Source organism: Rhizopus delemar, genomic scaffold (assembly GCF_000149305.1).
Source record: "Rhizopus delemar RA 99-880 supercont3.14 genomic scaffold, whole genome shotgun sequence".
NCBI lineage: Eukaryota > Fungi > Mucoromycota > Mucoromycetes > Mucorales > Rhizopodaceae > Rhizopus > Rhizopus delemar.
The window spans coordinates 920,933-939,142 of record NW_027137840.1 but is presented as its reverse complement, the minus strand read 5'-3'; the positions used below and the strand labels follow the sequence as shown (position 1 = coordinate 939,142).

The 18,210-nt window shown below is 35.6% G+C and overlaps 9 protein-coding genes across 9 annotated transcripts; 3 read left to right on the top strand and 6 right to left on the bottom strand.

The window, feature by feature from the left end:
• Positions 1 to 717: 717 nt before the first annotated feature.
• Positions 718 to 1,085, top strand: RO3G_14701 (uncharacterized protein; the record flags this gene model as incomplete). The annotated part of the gene is made up of 2 exons (XM_067669285.1): positions 718 to 965; positions 1,082 to 1,085. The coding sequence occupies 2 exons, from the start codon at positions 718 to 720 to the stop codon at positions 1,083 to 1,085; spliced, it is 252 nt and encodes an 83-aa protein (XP_067525386.1).
• A 2,155-nt stretch (positions 1,086 to 3,240) lies between these two features.
• On the bottom strand, positions 3,241 to 3,764 carry RO3G_14700 (40S ribosomal protein uS10; the record flags this gene model as incomplete). Its single annotated transcript, XM_067669284.1, has 4 exons — positions 3,241 to 3,491; positions 3,542 to 3,597; positions 3,653 to 3,702; positions 3,753 to 3,764. 4 exons carry the CDS (start codon positions 3,762 to 3,764, stop codon positions 3,241 to 3,243), a joined length of 369 nt encoding a protein of 122 aa, XP_067525385.1.
• A 273-nt stretch (positions 3,765 to 4,037) lies between these two features.
• On the bottom strand, positions 4,038 to 4,650 carry RO3G_14699 (peptide methionine sulfoxide reductase B2; the record flags this gene model as incomplete). The annotated part of the gene is made up of 5 exons (XM_067669283.1): positions 4,038 to 4,204; positions 4,265 to 4,282; positions 4,351 to 4,431; positions 4,482 to 4,529; positions 4,578 to 4,650. The coding sequence occupies 5 exons, from the start codon at positions 4,648 to 4,650 to the stop codon at positions 4,038 to 4,040; spliced, it is 387 nt and encodes a 128-aa protein (XP_067525384.1).
• A 313-nt stretch (positions 4,651 to 4,963) lies between these two features.
• On the bottom strand, positions 4,964 to 5,401 carry RO3G_14698 (uncharacterized protein; the record flags this gene model as incomplete). The annotated part of the gene is made up of 1 exon (XM_067669282.1): positions 4,964 to 5,401. The coding sequence occupies one exon, from the start codon at positions 5,399 to 5,401 to the stop codon at positions 4,964 to 4,966; it is 438 nt and encodes a 145-aa protein (XP_067525383.1).
• Positions 5,402 to 6,406: 1,005 nt separating this feature from the next.
• On the bottom strand, positions 6,407 to 7,608 carry RO3G_14697 (uncharacterized protein; the record flags this gene model as incomplete). Its single annotated transcript, XM_067669281.1, has 4 exons — positions 6,407 to 6,489; positions 6,538 to 7,061; positions 7,108 to 7,164; positions 7,220 to 7,608. The coding sequence occupies 4 exons, from the start codon at positions 7,606 to 7,608 to the stop codon at positions 6,407 to 6,409; spliced, it is 1,053 nt and encodes a 350-aa protein (XP_067525382.1).
• A 908-nt stretch (positions 7,609 to 8,516) lies between these two features.
• Positions 8,517 to 9,654, bottom strand: RO3G_14696 (uncharacterized protein; the record flags this gene model as incomplete). The annotated part of the gene is made up of 3 exons (XM_067669280.1): positions 8,517 to 9,350; positions 9,399 to 9,482; positions 9,652 to 9,654. 3 exons carry the CDS (start codon positions 9,652 to 9,654, stop codon positions 8,517 to 8,519), a joined length of 921 nt encoding a protein of 306 aa, XP_067525381.1.
• Positions 9,655 to 10,460: 806 nt separating this feature from the next.
• RO3G_14695 (uncharacterized protein) lies at positions 10,461 to 11,480 on the top strand (the record flags this gene model as incomplete). The annotated part of the gene is made up of 3 exons (XM_067669279.1): positions 10,461 to 10,588; positions 10,777 to 11,035; positions 11,088 to 11,480. The coding sequence occupies 3 exons, from the start codon at positions 10,461 to 10,463 to the stop codon at positions 11,478 to 11,480; spliced, it is 780 nt and encodes a 259-aa protein (XP_067525380.1).
• A 1,950-nt stretch (positions 11,481 to 13,430) lies between these two features.
• Positions 13,431 to 15,120, top strand: RO3G_14694 (uncharacterized protein; the record flags this gene model as incomplete). The annotated part of the gene is made up of 5 exons (XM_067669278.1): positions 13,431 to 13,614; positions 13,659 to 13,886; positions 13,937 to 14,168; positions 14,223 to 14,393; positions 14,445 to 15,120. 5 exons carry the CDS (start codon positions 13,431 to 13,433, stop codon positions 15,118 to 15,120), a joined length of 1,491 nt encoding a protein of 496 aa, XP_067525379.1.
• A 327-nt stretch (positions 15,121 to 15,447) lies between these two features.
• Positions 15,448 to 16,915, bottom strand: RO3G_14693 (uncharacterized protein; the record flags this gene model as incomplete). The annotated part of the gene is made up of 2 exons (XM_067669277.1): positions 15,448 to 15,919; positions 15,975 to 16,915. 2 exons carry the CDS (start codon positions 16,913 to 16,915, stop codon positions 15,448 to 15,450), a joined length of 1,413 nt encoding a protein of 470 aa, XP_067525378.1.
• Between the last annotated feature and the right edge of the window lie 1,295 nt (positions 16,916 to 18,210).

The window sequence follows — 18,210 nt, the reverse complement described above, 5'->3', positions numbered from 1 at the left end:
TTTGTGTTTTCGTATGTCTATTATATATTATTTTTCCTCTGGGAATTCCTCATTGATTTGAATAACGTTGATTTACATGCTATTTCAATTATGTGAAAGACTGGAAATATCTCTGACAGTAGGAAAAGCTATTATTTTAGCTGATTCTTCTTATCAAAGAGCTATCATTAATACAATGCATATTCTAAAAGAGTATGTTTGCTTAGAACTGATTGTATGACCTTATTTAAATAAACTTGTATTTTATTCTAATTATGACGTTGCATTAAGGTTTGTATCTATCGATGTCAACTATAATCTTTTTGAAGAGCGCTGTGTAGTCTACATGCGTATGGTTTTTTTAACTCAGTATTTGTATATAAGTATGCATGGTAATTCCAAAGAATTTTATGTCCTTTTATCCAAAAAGTGTAAGTATTTTAGTAATACGTGAATGGATATCTAAAGATCTTGGTATTTTAGTTACAAACAATAATGAACTCTTTTATAACTCGCATCCTCAGGCCGCAGTCTTTAAGGGAATTTGTTAAGTCAAATGTGCATAAAAGATATACTGCAACTGCCTTCAATAATGGAGCTTTATTTAATGTTAGTAACCGCTTAAGAGTTGAAGAAGATCAATATAGTAATTATTACAGCTCGCCCATTCAACAGCCCTATAAAGATGTATTGGAACTGTTGGAAAAAAGGACTGAAAAGGATTTTGCTAATGCACATATGCTGATGGGAAATCTTCAAAGCAAATTTATGTGTCAGTTGATCAAATTTTTCAAGCCAAAAAATATTCTTGAAATTGGAGGTTTCACAGGTTGCTCTGCTATCGCTATGGGGTCTTGTCTCCCACCTAATGCAAAATTGATGACTTTGGAATTGGACGCTCAATGTGTCAAGGTGGCTAGGGAATATATTGAAATGGCTCAGTTGCAAGACAAGGTTTTTGTTAAAGAAGGACCTGGATTGAACAGGTATATATCAATAGTTTATAAAAAAATAAAAAAAATAAAAAAACTAACGATGATATAAAGTCTTGATGATCTAATTAAAGAATCACCCAGTTTGAAATATGATTTTATATTTTTAGGTAAACAATTAATGCAGAAAAAGTGATTTAACAAAAACAATACAAATGCTTATTGAACAGATGCCGACAAGGGAAATTATAAAAACTACTATGAATTGATTATGAAACACGGTTTGTTATCTGATCATGGTGTTCTAATTGCTGATAACAGTACTTTATAAAACCATAAATATATAAAAATATTTATTTAATCTTTAACTATAGCCTTATTTTATGGTCTAGTACACCGTCATGTTGGTTTTGAGAAAGAGATCGATCCACAACTTGGAATTCCAAAAAGCAAAAAGGAAGAAGCAGCAAAAGTCCATGATTTCAATGAATTCGTCTCCAATGACCCAAGAGTTAGGGTTCTTATGCTTCCCTTATTTGATGGTTTATCAATTATTTATAAAAACAAAAGCTTGTAAACAGTCAATAAATAAGCAAATACACAGTATTGCAATTATTGCTATTATTCATAACATTTTTTTGTACATGTGCTTAGGCATCACAACCAAAACAAAAGAAGACCACAAATATATTTTATCTGTGAAGAACTAAAATCAGTTTAGATACACTAATTTGGTGTTACTTGTGGAATTATATGTCCAGCTCAATGATAATAGTTGTAAGATTACTTTTTATCACGCAATTAACCTATAAATCGAATTATTCCAAGTGATAATATTGATTTTTCATAACATTCTCCAAGAGAAATGGAACAAAGTACATTAGAGGCCCAAAAGACTGTACTAATGTTGCTGTTGTTTGAGTTTGAAACGTACAAATGTTAAGGGGAGGAGATTTATTTCTAGTGGCCTACAGTCAATTACTGTTCTACAACTATCATCCTTCAAACAAACATGTCAATCATTGAATCTACGCTCACTACCAACTGATAGAAGAATATAAATAGTAGGATCTGTAATGTTTTTCTATTTATAATCAAGTCTGTTTTAAAGTTCAGTCTCAACAAGTATTCTTTTGGTTTTGTATTGCTATCTTTATAATTATTTTTCCAGAATAAAGCTACAAAACTCAACGACACTGAAAAAAGCTGTATATTTATTTAATATCACTATATCTGATGGCTGTATCCTTTTTATAAATATTCAATTAAATCCTTTCTAAGGTATTTTCATAGATTACAGCTATAGATCTAGTATGAATAGCTTTTAATAAAAGGTCTGTTTCTGATTATGCAAGTGGACTACTTGTATCTATTTCTGATGTTGATTTATTTTTCATTTATATACCATTGCATCAGGAGTTATATTAAAACAACTAATACTGAATTAAATGAGTAGAGTTAGTTATGACCGAATGATAGTGAAAAGGATCGTAATAAATCTTTGTAAAGTATCCACTACTCTAATTTTATAAATTGAATGTGAATCACATTTAAAGCATATCGGAATACGACCGTTTTCTTGCTAACCCATATCTTTTGCGTCTTTGCCTTCTTACGAAATAAAAGTGATTCTATATCCACAATGTGCAGGCTGATAACACGTATCTCGATGGAATAAACATCAATTGACTTTTATATCCTTGTCTTTGGATAGATTGAGGCCTCTTATTCTCTCTTCACTGACTAAAATGTCTGAGCTCTTCCATTATGAGGCTGTCTAGTTTTAAAATGCTGCAAGTCTTTTGATCTTTATGACAGTCTTATTTGTAATGGCTTTTCTTTCTTTGTAAAGCTCACAAGCCAAATTCATGTTTTTATTTTTTTGGACTACCCCTTATCTCTATTTCCTATTTTTTGATGATTTTTATTTTTTATAAACCTGTGCGATTTGATACAACATGATTTGGCCGAAATGACCCAATCTTGAAACTTTTCAGTAAATAATGTTCTACTCTAGTCATTGATAAGAGATGTTTTGAAAATACCATGATGACACCATGACACTTGAAATGGTCATATTTTTATTCTTTAAGCACATGAGCCTGTATCGTTTTATGAGCTGTCACTAGTTTTTATAAAGTGGACAGATCAGGAAGTCAGCATCAGAGTTGAACTTTGAAATTTATAAAAAAAATGCTATGATAAGCGACATTGAGATCAATACATACTTGAGCTTATCAGCATATATTCTTCCTCTTTGAATGGATACCATTTTAATTTTTTATAAAAGCCTGATCAAAAAGATCAAAGACGGCCTAGACAACTTTATTTAAGCAATAGTAACTTCAACTTCGACTCCGGGTTCAATGGAGATGGAAGTGATTTGCTTGACAATTTCGGAAGGAGAGTGCAAGTCGATCAAACGCTTGTAGATCTTCATTTCGAATTTATCAAAGGTTTCGGAACCGTTACCACAAGGAGACTTACGGGTAGTGATGCGAAGAGTCTTGGTGGGAAGACGGACGGGACCTCTGACCTTGAGTTGCTTATCCTTGGCACGTTGAACAAGATCAGCAGAAACTACAGGCGCAGTTAATATCATTTGATAGTCTTCATTCTGTTGAGCTTACCCTTTTCCAAGTTCTTGACATTGCGAGAAGTCAAGGTGATACGGATACGGTGGATCCTGTAATAAAATGTTAGTTTATTGTATTTGCAGGTACAGCATACGGATGCTTTACTTGGGTTGTTCTTGTTCTTCAAGACCAGGCTTTTCGTTAGTATTCTTAGCCTAAAAAGATCTTTTAGTAAAGGTGTTTTTATAGAGTGTAATGAACTTACGACGTAGGACATTCTAGTGGAATTCTCTACAATATAAATTTAAGAAAAATATGCTAATATAAAAGCCTTTTTGTTCTTACCAGCGGTGACTAAGACTCGTGTTGCTAAAATGGAAGAAGGTTTGAAATGACCCTCTGAAAAGTAGATTTTTAAGAAAAAAAATTTTCAAAGATAAAATCTGATTGGATGATGATTGAAAGCCACAATGAGAAAGGATAGAGTACACAAGACAATAGAGAGCTTTCAAACTCACTGTTTGCTTGTAAATAAAAAAGATCAAACAGTTTATTCCTTGAACTTTAAACTAATACTGTTTACACAATGTCTTTCATCTGTAGGAGTACCAAAGCCTTCTCCTTTGAATAAGTGACCAAGATGACCACCGCAGTTGGCACAACAGATTTCTATACGTTGCATACCGAATGAATTGTCTTCATGCCTAACAAGTGCTCCTAAGATACATTTTAGTCATTTTTTCTACTATCATTTAGAAAGATAGCTGAATGCTTTACCAGGAATGGCATCAAAGACTACAACAAAAAGAATAAAAGAAAATGTTAGAAAGATCAACGTTTCCAAGTGGATATCGTTATGTTACATGCAGGCCATCCACATCCACTATCAAACTTTGTGTCCGAAACATAAAGCGGAGCGTCGCATCCAGCACAGTGATAGGTTCCTAAAGGATATCAAAAGTAAGTTTACTCTATCAAAGAGTTTTTATAAAACCTTTATCATAAAACTTGTTGTATTCGCCTGTCCCGGGACGTTCGGTTCCTGCTGAGATGTAAGTGATGCTTTTGTTATACTCGACTCTATGCAAACCTTTTTGACGAAGTACTCGAAATTGTTCTGGGGTGAGAATAGCTCTCCATTCTTGTTCAGTTTTTGTAGACATTAGTTTATGAAATCTGATTGTTCTCGCGTTGATTCGAAATGAATTTGAAAAAGAGATTCGAGTGAATGAACGCAACATTGCCATAAATTATGCCATTTCCCTTCGTGGGACGTTTATATCTATCCATATTCAATTTCCGCAATGTTCCATGATTTTCAGTAGACAGACCATCTCGATCCGTGAAAATCAGCTATTTACTTTTTTTTTTTTAAGCTGATGGATAGCTTATGACCTATTTCATACATGCGCTAGAGAACAAGACGCAAAAAGATTTTATACGATAGATGGCGAAATGATCAGACATTGGTTATTTTTATTTATCCATGCTTGCTTCATTGTTTATTTCTCTTAATGGACTAGGCCTTCCCCAGATAAAGGCATCTTGACGCCTTGATCGAAAGGACTCTCTGGGTTTCAGCGTCCTAGTGATCTTTGAGGAGCGGATCATGTTTAGTTCAGCAACAAGTACCCTGATTTGTTCAGTGTTGGTACGTGGTGCCCTTATATAATTATTGGATCTTGTCCAGACAGGTCGCTTTGGTTGATGTGCAGCAGTCAATGCATAATTTTTGGATGAATGGACAGGTTGAAGCTGTCCTATGGAGCCTGATGAAGCAGTAGGTATTTTGAAGTTAATTTGTAATCTCACTGAGAGATCAACGATCCTCTGAGGTAATATAAATGTGGAGCAAAGTGGAGAATCTGACGTGAACAACTGAGTGGTTGCGTGTGCAGGTGTGACAGTGGACATGGTTATGTCTTGCTTTGTTGGATGGACAGATGATGAGACAATCGTGGGAAATTTTAAGCAAGAAAACAAAGCGAATGTGTTCTGGATTGTAGACGTGTGTAGATTGCTGCTAAAGTACAATAAGTCCATCGAATTGAATTAATAAAAAAAAGTAGGATGAAAAAAAAAAAAAAAAAAAAAAAAGACGATGGCAGTGTATGTACCATTTATATTAATTCATTTGTTTATTTTGACATTGTTTTCGTTTTTTTATATCAGCTGCCTTGAGCTAAATCTTTTTCTTTTTCTATAAATTAATCTTTTTTACTTTTTGATATAAATTATGTGTAAAGAAAAGTAAAGCATCTACATTTGATTTCAATTAGAAAAGGAAAACATAAAATCCTCATAAAGATCAATTGAGGATAAATAGATTCACTGAAAAATTTAGCACTTCGTTGGAAGAAAGAGGAAATCCTTTTTAATAAAGTTCAAAAGGCAATCAAGAAAAGTTGTAAACAAATATCAGTGTTTATTCACCATACAACGTTTTCTTTTTTGCTGATCAAAGTTTACATTTAATTTTTAGTATCCACTTTAGAGACCTCCTTTTTTCTTCTTTATTCCAACTACTAACTCGAAAGTATTTCCTATAACAATAAATGCTTTGGATAAAAAGAGTAGCAAATACTTTATTCATTTGACTTTTCAAATCCTCGAGTTTGCCCTCCAATCTGGCAACTGTTTTCCCTTTCTGATAAATCTCATATTTTACTATTATTTATCAAATTTTAATGCAAATTTTATTTTACTTTCTCTCTCTTTTTCACTATAAAAGATAGAACGGTATTAACATGCATTCTTCTTTTACAAATACGTGTATGTATTCTATCAAACAAAAGTGAAGAATTGTATGAGTTGCACAAGTCAATGATGAGTAAAATAAAAATGATTTTTTTTTATTGTTTTGATCTAAACATGCAAATAATCCATTGATTTGACTGAGCGTCTTTATTGTTTGATGTATTACCTTTGGGTAATAACAAAATCTTTGCCAGTTTTACCGACAAGTTGTAAAAATTGTGAAGTACAACTCCATGAATTTTTATCTAAAAAAGATGTGAATAAGAAAGGTATGAGCGAATATAGCCACTTACCGATACTGTCTGTAGGGTCACAACTGCATTTTTCTACAGATAACCACTCTGGCTCTGTGGGACAGTGTTTAAAAGGGTTATGATAGTATCCCATGTCGTAAAAGAAGTGAACTTCTGATTTCTTTAGCATCAATGCAGCAGCAATAGAATGCACAGGGGCATCACCCCATCTTTCATAAAAGAAGCCACCTGCTTTATCAAGGTGATTAAAATAATCTAAATAAGCCTGTGATCTTAGCCAAGACAAGGAAGCAATTTCAAAATTACTCCAAAAGTGACACAAATTATAAGATGCTCCTTCGTCATTTGTTATCCATCTCATTAGACTATCGGAGCTGTTGGCGGGTATGATATGTTGAGGGTACTGTTGGATGAATTCCTTGACTGTGTCCCACAGAGTAGGCACAGTATTTCCATATTCTGTAAGTGATATCGCAAATCCATATTTCAAATCCTTTTCTTTCATCACTCTAAATGGATCATAATCAATATCACAATTAAACTTTACATGAGGTTCTACTCTCCTATAAAATGAATTAACAAAAAGTCAACATCATCGTCATCACATACCAATAATAATCAAACTGTTTCATCAAAGGATGTCTAAAAAAGAATCCACTTTGAAATCTACAAAAGCGAGTTCAATCTCTCTCTCTCTCTCTTTCTCTCTGTTTCCCCTTACCTGCACATATGTCGATAGGATTCTAAACCTCCATAGATCACACCCTCCGCATTCATCTTTTCACGAGAGAGCCTTGCTTTCTCTTGATCGATCCAATCCGGATAAGTCCACATCTCGGGTGTTAACTGACCATAATATGTCTTACCCGAAGACAAGCCGGTGGTGTATTCCCTAAACTTGTCATCAAAGGGTTCGTTATTCAAAAAGACATACGGATAGTGATATTTCTTATTGAATCGATCCTCAAGCATCTGCATCGTCTCACGAAGGTCGTTCAAGTCTTCGTTCCTCACCAGCAGTACAAACGCAGCATTTTCTCTTTGGATACTTCCGTCTTTTGGATGGTCATAATCATATTGATAAGCTGTGTAGTTCTTTTTGCGCAACATGCCATAGTATGTGAGGAGTAAAAGACAGATGGGTAAGAATGATAGTAGCCCTATTCTTCCATATCTGGCAGGGATCATGTTTGTATAAAACGAAAAAGAAAAAGAAGAAAAAAAAAAACGATTTGGTTTAATAAAGTCACAATCTTTATGCTATCCGAGTCTAAATATTCTTGGCTTTAGAAAAAAAAAAGGATCACCGCTTTATTTTAATTCTTCTCAAACTTCAATCTATACACACGCACTTTCTCTTTTTCTTTCTGTCTAAATCCAAAGCTAGTTTCTCTCTTTGTCAGACAATTATCCTTTTGCGTTGACTATAAATCAAAAAGAAGCATAATGCAAGCAAATAAAAAAAAAAGTCCATACTTGATGTGCCTAAAGTGGTATTTATTTAAATTTTTGAAGTTCCCTGCATATGTTCATATTCCGACTTTTGCAGCACTGGGCCATGATCAAAATGGATTCCATTCAAATCAGTGGTTCCAACAGAACGAGGGCTTTTCGAAAACAGCCCAACGTTTCTACTAGACTTGTTTTGGTATTTTTACTCGTTAAAAATACAGACGGCTGAGTTCGCATAGAAAACGGAGGACGACTGAAGCATGTTTCAACAAGAGTATGTTTGACGCAGACTTGTGTTAACCTGTCCTTTTCTAGGGTTGATACTCTGTTGTAAACAATAGGATGGAAAAGAAAAAGAATCTAGTCTGATTGTTATTTATATGCGCTTGTGGGGTGTTTTGAACGACGTGTACTGAAAGCCAACAGGCCAAGGAAGGTAGCACTCTGCCCCCCCTACTGATCTTTTTCGATTGACTTTGTCTTTCAACATTTACTTTTCTAAAGAAAAGAAAATTTCTATGTTTTTGTTTGAAATGGGGTTTTATTATGATTGAAAACGACTTTTGTTATGCGGAATAAGCAGGTGGGTGCTCATGAATAGTATATGAAGGTAAATCATGATGAACAATATTGGTTGAATTATTTACACATGAATTGACAGAAGAAGGATGAACAGGATCCGATTCATCTAGATGACTGCTTGTACTGCTATCACTGCTGCTACTACTGCTGTTATTGGGCTCAATCAAAGCATATTCTGGTAGCGCGGACCCTTCTGCTAACGATATCTCTAAGACGTCATCCACCGTGACTCTCTCGCTTGTTTCGGATGCAACGGCCGCAATCGCTGCTCTTGAACCCATCCGAAGCATCGATATTTCTCTGTTCAGGTCATCATTGAGTAAGCAACCGTTGGATCTCAGATAGGCTTCCAAAGTGATGATCTGATGATCCACCCACTCAATCACCCGCTGTTCATAGTGATATTTAGCACTGGCGAATTGATTCTTGTATCCGTGCAGACGAGGATTGAGCCTGGTGCGAAGGACGGATTCGATCTTGAGCCGATAGCCTCTGTAGTGTGTCAGGATACTGACGACATCCATCTTTGGCGTGACGCTCATCGGAATCAGCGGTACATCAGGACAGATCAAAGAGGCTTCGGCGACCAGCTCACACGATCTTGAGGCAATTTCGTCAGAGGAATGAATCGAGTCCATCATGCACAAGGGTCGCTTGTTACCAAACAGGTTGCTTTTGTTGTTATAGTTGGCAACAATAGCCTGTCTGTCTAAAAAGGTAGAAGCACCTGGTAATGATTTCATGGCAGATTCAATGTATTCTCTTGCTTTGTATAATTTAGCTTGGGCTGTTTCATACAATTCAATGTTCTTCTTGATCTATGAATGTGATAAATAGATAGTATGTATATATAATAATCATATTACATTCGGTATATCCACAGCCAATTGTTCTACATCTCTTTTTAAATGTTGACCAAATATAGTATTAGGATCTTCATCAATAATTAACTAATCAAGATTATATAAATATACCATTTATCCTCATCCTATCCTTACTTGCTCATATAACTCATTTAGTTCACTGCATAAATTATTCAATTTTTCTTTTTCTGAATTTAAATCTCTCAACTTGTAAAAAATGTCAGACAACTCTTGGGTTTGAGGGATTTGTATTTACCATTTCCTCCGCTTGATCTATTTGTGCTTGTAATGATTGTATTGCGTTTTCATAAAATTTAACTGATTCTATTATGTTGCTGTATGATTTACCATGGATTGTTGTGGTTTGATTAAATAACTTGTTGTTGTTATTATCTTGCTTTATTTGATATTCTTTTCTATTCAACAGATAAATATCAAAAAAAGATAAAACTTGTTTGCTTACAATTCTTTTTCTGAAAGTGATTTTAAATGTGTTTGCTTATCCAATTTCTTTTTTAGACCTTCATAATATTTTGAGTGTGAAGGAAGTGATTCTCTAACCCATTGCAACTGTGTAATCTCTTTTACTAGTCTAATAAACCTATCTTGATAATTCATAAAAAAAAGAAGAAAAAAGAAAAAAGTGATCATTTTTTATCCAATGACATTTTTATGTGTTTTTTTTATTTTTTATTTTTTATTTTTCCTGCTTGTCTTTGTTTCTGTTTCTCTCCTTTAGATGTGCTGATGTTTCATTTTAATATATAAAAAAAGTGAATAAAAAAATATGATTTATAATCAGTACACCAAGGAAATATGATGCTTATGCCACTCATCTGTTTAATTCTCTTTATTACATTCTTGTGCAGTGGCAGCATACTGCATGGTCCTGTTGAATTAGGCTTAGATGTAATGAATGTTGCTGAGGATCGTATGGATGATATAAAACAAAAGTTTCCAACCATTCAAGCCAATTAATAATAATTAAAAATCATGCAAATCCTTTCTTCTCCTATTCTATAATTTTTAATTTTTTTTTTCTTTCTTTCGTTTTAAATTTTTTAAATGAGTCATCATTCGCCACAAGATTATGACAAATTCCCAACCACTGATTCATTGTATAACAACAGCAACCACTTGTTTCATTCACAACAACCTAGCACTTATTCAACAAAACTAGATAAATTACAACAGTTTGTATATAAATGGCGGTGGCCAATATTCCTTTTTATCCTTGTACTCTTCAGTGGTATCCTTATGTGGATATACCGCCGAGAATTTTTTGAAGCACTTGAAGTCTTAAGTCATAAACTGAAAGAGATGGGATTCGGGTACAATAAACAGGATAGAAAGAGCATCATCGTACTTATGAATTGAATAGTGGATATGTCTTGATATCTTTGCTTATATTCACAAGTGCATTCCCACCTATCTTTGGCTACAGCGCCTATCAAACGTTATCCGGCTATACTTTTGGCTTCTCAACCGGATTCCCCATTTCTTATCTGAGTGGATTACTCGGTGCCTCAGTCTGTTTTTGGTTGTCAAGGACATGTCTTAAACTCAGAGTGACTCGATTGTTATCCCGCTATCCAAATATAGAAGCTGCTATCCATGCGGTAGAAAAGAAGGGCTTCAAGGTAACTCAGCGCCCGGTTGATAAGGATTAACGTTTTTTTTTTTTTACTCTAGCTATTTGTCTTGATCAGACTATCACCGTATCCATTTAACCTACTCAACTTTCTATTCGGTGCTACATCCATCCCATTCACACATTTTGTTGCAGGCACAGCCATCTCTCTCACCAAGATTGCTTTACATGTTTATATCGGTGCCAATCTGACCTCCTTTGCAAAGCACATCTTGGGTGAAGATAACGATGAGGACATGACAGAGGGAGAAATAAGGGCAGAGAGACTGAAATATACCACAATGATCTTGGGCTCCTTGATTTCCTTTGGTGTGATGGCTTATATCTATCGACTAACAAAGGCAGCGATCGCAGAAGCCAACGCTACTGAAGAAAGCGAAGAAATGCAGGGGTTCTTGAGTCATCCAAGAGAGGATGAAGGAGAAGAGCAGTAAAATAAAACCCATCATTTTATAGAAGACGCCACAGGCGAATAACACGCTCGTTTCTTTTTTTTTTTTTTTTTTTTTTTTTTTTTCAAAGGATGAAACAAGATGTGAATGTAAAAGAGAGGTGAGCACCGGACGGTTTCTTTTTTTTCATTGTACAAAAAAAGAGGGCTTCAAGCGAGATTCATGCCACCTAAAAGGAATATGTCTGATTATAAAAGATGCACGATAGTGCCAGGTCAGAAATGCAGAGGGCATCCTAAAGGCATTGACGCCAAAAGAGGCAACCGATCTTGTGCGCCAAGTCAGCAGCCGGAGACAAGGATCATCGCATTCAACCTGTTTCTCACATCCCCGACGATAAACAGTGTCCCTTGTCTGATTCACAGACTCCAGGTTGTTCTTAAAGTCTAAAATGAAGGGTTGTACGATATGTGCCTCGCCCATCGTGGGTAACATGACCGATGGCACTCATCAAGCGCTGCAAAACAGCAGAAACCATCAACTGGAAAAGGTCACAGACAACCCACATGGACATCGATTCTATTCAAAAAAGAAGTTGTTTGTTTTTCTTGGAAATGTACTGTGCTTATTAAAAACAAAAAAGCGATCGGGTCCTTACTTTAGAGAGCGATGGTTGGTTTAAAGAAATAGAATGAATGAAAGCCAATTGGAGATGGGTGTCTTTTCTTTCCTTTGAAACTGGTCTTTTTATTCCATTCATTTGGGAGCCAAAACATCCAGTGAACCTTGACACATCCTACTCTTGTCTATGTTTGATCGACAGAGATAAAAGCCATGGATGACAATCAAAATAGAATTGAGTTATTTGTATGGCTAAAGATCTTTTTTTTTTTTCTTTATTTGCTAAATGAGATGCAGTCGAGTTTCATTGAACAGAAGAAACAAAATCCGGTTGATTTTAAAAGACAAACAGGATGCGTCTATTTTATATGCTACTTTTAAAGAGTCAAGCTGAATCCTTTCTCTATCCCATCTCCTTCACAAGTCACTTTTATTTTCGTCAGTGAGACATACCGAAATCGCTTAAAGTTCAAAGCATGCTAGTAACATAAAGTGACACAATGATGCTCCGTGTTGCATTCCTTAAATGTCCGCATCGTATCCTTTCATGGGCGCTACACCATCCTTTCTTATTCAAAAGAAATGTTTATCAAGAACCGTTTGGTCTCGATCTGTTTTCTACTGTTTGAAATGATTTCCCTCCCCCCCCTTCTTTTTCAATCATTTTCTATAAAGAAAAGCAAATGGTTTGTCAATAAAAAGAGAGAGAGAGAGAGAGAGGATACATTAGAATACAATAGATAACCTTATGTCATACGGTCTATCTTGACTCTATAAACTTAGTCATCCGTGAAATCTAATTGGGTTTTCCCACCCGTTCCCAAATAAAAAGGGTTGGATCAGATAAAGAAAAAAAGTACAATTGTGTTTTGTACAATGTAGACTATTGAATCATCTTCTTTTCGGTAAAGATGAAAGGAAAAGGAAAAAAAAAAAATGATGAGTAACGTGTGATGATGATCATCTTGCAGACACAAAGCGCGTTAAAAATCATCTAGTTTCCTTTGAGTGAATGCATTTCCGAATATAGCGTCATACTAGTCGCGTAACACAGTGCTTTTCTTTGTTATCCTCATGTCAAGACACAAGCAAGATGCGTCGAAGGTTCTTTAGGCATCATTTGATCTTCTTTTTGCAGTCTTTTTCTCTGTCTTTTAAGGGTCGAAAATAAAATAAGTTTGTTGGATGCTTTTACATCCATGTTTCTCTCTGTCTGTACAACAGACGGTTTGCTTTTGTTTTTAATAATCTACAATCAAACGTTACACAGCACATACCTTCAAGTTCAAAAAGCTTATAAAAACAAAACACGAAATCATCAACTTTTTTTTTTTTTTTTTTTTTTTTTTCTTTATTCTAAAGTTTTGAAAGATGAAGACAGGTCTTTTGACTGGTTTGGCTACTTCTTTCTTCTTTTGTCTTGCAAATGCAAAAGTATACAATACCAAGGTTGCTATCCTTGGTGGTGGTGTGAGTGGCATGAGCGCTGCCTTGAAACTGACAGAAGAAGGCATTCATGACTTTATCATGGTTGAAGCAAGACATGAATTAGGAGGTAAATTGACATGAAGATGGCATGAGACATTAAGACAACCATAGGAAGGGCTCAAAATGCAAAGTTTGGTGATATCAATGTAGAGCTAGGTTGCAATTGGGTTCAAGGCCTTGGGACAAATCCAGTGAACGAGTTGGCCAAAAAGTACAAGCTTCATACTGTGCCTACGGACGGTGACGATGTCCTTTTTTATGATGAACACGGCAAAGTCAACGGTACAGACACTTACAAGAAATTCAATGACTATTATGACGAGATGTCGGATAATGCCAGTAAGTTTGATACATCGCTTTGCATTGTCACTAAAAAAACAAAATCACAGTGAAAAGAATAAAAAATAATCAAGCTGATCTGTCTGGGAGGACTGCTCTTAATCTGGTTGGATGGGAAGCTCAAACCCCTTTAGAAGAAGCCATCGAATATTATGTGTGGGATTGGGAAATGGGAGAAAACCCAGAGGTATCGTCTACGATGTATGCTGTCTTGAATGACAACTGGACCTATACTGGCTTTGGCCCTGGTAGTGATGGTGATAATATGGTGATTGATAACCGGTAAGACCACACAGATAGATCCATCGTTGTCTGTTGCCAACCTGTGTTTCTTAGGGGTTTTAAATACATCTTTGTTCAAGAATCCAAAAGAGCATTTAGACACAAAAACTCTCGATTACTTTTAAACTCGCTTGTTACCAAAGTCGACTATAGCGAAGAGGGTGTTAGGGTTCATCTGAAGAATGGTGACATGATCCATGCAGAGTATGCCATCAGCACTTTCTCGTAAGAACCTATTTTTGTTGTGACGCTCTCTTGATTCTTATCTTTCGTTAGTGTAGGTGTCATGAAACACAAGGACGTCCAGTGGAGTCCACCCTTGCCCGAGTGGAAAATGGAAGGCATCTACGCCTTTGACATGGCGACGTATACCAAGATCTTTATGAACTTTCCTCGAAAATTCTGGGATGACAGCCAATTTGTCGTCTGGGCTGATCCTGATCGCCGAGGCTATTTTAATACCTGGCAAAACTTGAACGCCAAGGGTTACCTGCCTCAGAACACGACGACCAACATCTTTTTCGTCACAGTGACTCAGGACATGTCTTTTCAAGTCGAGAAGATGACAGACGATGAGGTCAAGGAGGCCGCCATGGACGTCCTTCGTCAGATGTATGGTGATGATATCCCTGAACCGGATCACTTTTTGTTCCCTCGTTGGCACTCGGACCCCTTGTTCAGAGGCAGTTATTCCAATTGGCCCATTGGTGAATTGGATCAACATCATCAAAACATGAAGGCGCCCCTGCATAACCGTCTCTTCTTTGCTGGTGAGGCCCTCTCGGCTAGATATTATGGATTCTTGCAAGGCGCTTGGTTCACAGGCATTGATGCTGCCAGTGACATCGTTCAGTGTATCCGTGGATCTTGTTCTGAAGCAGAGTACTTTCCTGAAATTACCCTTGCACAAATCCGTCCTGATTACATTACAAAGCGTAATTTTGCTTTTTAGAATAGTCATTGTGAATTTATTTTTTTTTAAGAAAAAAAAAAACATTATAATTTGAGGAAATACAATAATAAATACAATATACAAAAAAAAAAAAAGAAAAAAAAAAAGATAGGAAAAAGACATAAAATGAGCGGGGTGTTTTGGTTTTTTTTGGTGTGTTTTTTTTTTTTTTTTTTTTTTTTGCTTGTATTCTTTCTTTTTCTTTTCTTTCTCTGCAGTAATAATGTATAAATGTGTGTGTGTGCGTGAGTGTGTTGTTGCATGACGTTGTATAAAAAGAAAAAAGTCATAGAGATTTCATATAAAAAAAAAGTTAAAGGAGTATTATTAATCAACATCCATCAGGTCTCGAGGACGAGAAGTTTCGGTATCTCCCTCTACTTCAGTAGATGAACCTGATGCCAAACTACGAACTGAACGAGAATTTCTTCTTTGGGTGTGGTGATAAAATAGGATTTCTTGTTCACGAGGAGGACGAAGGGTATTGTTTTCGTTGGATGATCTTCTGGTGTTGTTATTTTCGCCTGGTGTGTCATTGCCTTCATTGGTATTATTGGTTTCAATAGGAATTGCCATGACATCGGACGTGGTCGTATCTTCTAAATGAACTACTTGTTCCGTTGGCGGAGGTGGAGGCGGAGCTGCAGCAACGACAGCAGCAGCAGCGGCAGCCGTGGTTGAGGAGGTTGCGGCTGGATTAGGAGGGTGGCTACTGTGCGGCCTCTCAACACACCACCATCGATGACCATCAGCCCATGCTTTTGATTGACAGGCTTTTGAACAGTATTTTGCTTTTCGACTATAAATGAATTAGGAAAACTACAACGCTTTCGGTTATTTTTTCTTTCTTTTACCATCGACGACACTTTGCAAATTCACGAGGAACACGTTCCCATTTACCACATTGCATATTTGCACATTGTCTCACTCCTCCTCTTCCTTCATCTTTCCTACAAGCATTTCTCATAATGACACCAGCCCAATAGATGATGGCAGCAGGGTGGATACGATGTGTGAATTTTTCAACCACCGAAAATACATTGTGTCGATGGTTACTGTGAAATGTCTGACGAATTTGAGGATATTTCGATAAATAAGCTAAGAGCTGTAAAGATAGCAGAATGTCTTCTTCACGGTGAAGTATTGCATCGGCCGATAAATTATTTAAAAGTGGAATACTTGATAAAGAGGCGGTATAAGGCTTCGTCTTTGGTTTTACAATTCTTTTGAGAAAAGTATGTCTTTTGGGAATAACAAATAACATGTCTTTGTTCTCTTTTTCTGCTTCTTGTTGAAAAGATAAAATGGGTGTTGACCTTGATGGTTGTTGAGCTGGTAAAGTTGGTAAAGTTAAAGCGGTGGTAAGCATACTACTGTTGCTCTTCTTTTCTTGGTCTTTATCTAGTTTAGCTTGATCAAGTGCTCCAATAAAATTTTCTAATATGGCAAGTACAATGTGTACTGCTCCTGCTTCTACTACACGGGTCCTGATGGCCTCGGTTCCACGCACACCCACATTTACAACACACTGGAAAGCCAAAGACCATTTCCATAAAGAGTGTTTATCAGTGTACTGACATGTAGCCAGTATTTTGACTAATCTTTCTAATCCACCATCTGTTGCCAAGATTTCACGAATACGTGGTGAAGTAGAAGTCATGTAAGCTAGATGAGTAAGTGAGTTAACCAAAGGTAAAGTTGCAGTACAATCTAACGCTCTTCGATCATATAAAGTAGATGAAATAACAACAGCTGCTCTATTCTGGGCTGTAGAGCTGAAATTGGGCTCACGCATGTTTTAGGAATTAAAGAATAAAAAAAGAGAAAGATGAGAAAGGGAGAAAGGGAAAAAGAGAGGAAAGAAAAAAAAAAAAAAAAAAAAAAAAAAGTGGTAAATAAAAAAGGAAAATAAAAATATATTAATAATTACGAAATTTTTTTTTATATAATGTTGGCACTGATCTCTAGGGGGATGTATGAGAAAAGTGGAAAGTATCAGTAAAATTACTTTCTACTGAGTATTTTTAAATAAACTAGTAAAGTTGAGAAAGTGTACAACTAAATTTATAGGGTCTGTTATTTTTGTATTTAATGTGGATCTATTCTTATAATTTCTTTGGATTTATATTCATAAAGACAAACACAACAAGTTAAACTAAACGGTGGAATGCAAAGACAAGTGAAGGGCAGTGATCACAGTACTCCCGGTGCCAACTTGTGGTTTTGTAAAAGGTAAATGACGGGGTTTTAAATATCAGCTTTCAGTTGTGTTGACTTTCAAATGACGACTTTTTCATATCCAATCAGTGCTTTCCTTATTTTACAATCTACTGATTCACTTTGACCAAACTACGCTCTATCTTCTTTTTCATTATAATTTGAGAATTATGTTGAATACCGTATTCATCTATGAAAATGACAAAGATTCAGTGGTATGGGTGGGCAAAGATGACTCATAAAGTATCAAGGTCATGACAAACCAAACACAATACCAAAAAAAGACACGATACTTTAATTCGTCAAATAAGTTTAAATAAAACATGATTAAGGTTTTGTTTAGATAAATAGTAAAAGAGTAAACTTGATATTTCTTATTTTTGGTTACGGAATTAATAAATTAATCAAAAAGTACGGCAAATGGAGGAGGTATCATAGGTACAGTTGGGAGGATAAGTCATCTAAACTTTATGAATATATCCTATACTTTCAGCCATTGCATTATGTTATACATATACGATTTTCACCTCATTAAAAGCCTACTTGGGTTTATCAGGTGAAGTTGGAGTCTTTAAATTTACAAAAATATTGCAATCGTTTATCAAATGTAAAGAATCAAATTTCAGCAACACTTTGTGAAAGAGAGCTATCAGCAAAGTTGGTGGGTTTTCTTTTCTTTTTTTTTTTTTTTTTTTTTTTGGGGCTATTTCATTCATTATCCTTTACTACTTGCGTATGCTTTCATGATGTATTTCTCTATCTTTCTATACCACATGTAGCTCCACCAACTTCACCGGGTGTCATTCGTTTCGAAAAAAGCGATATAGAAAATCACACCATCAAACTTGTGTTGGTTCGTTGTTTCGATTTGAT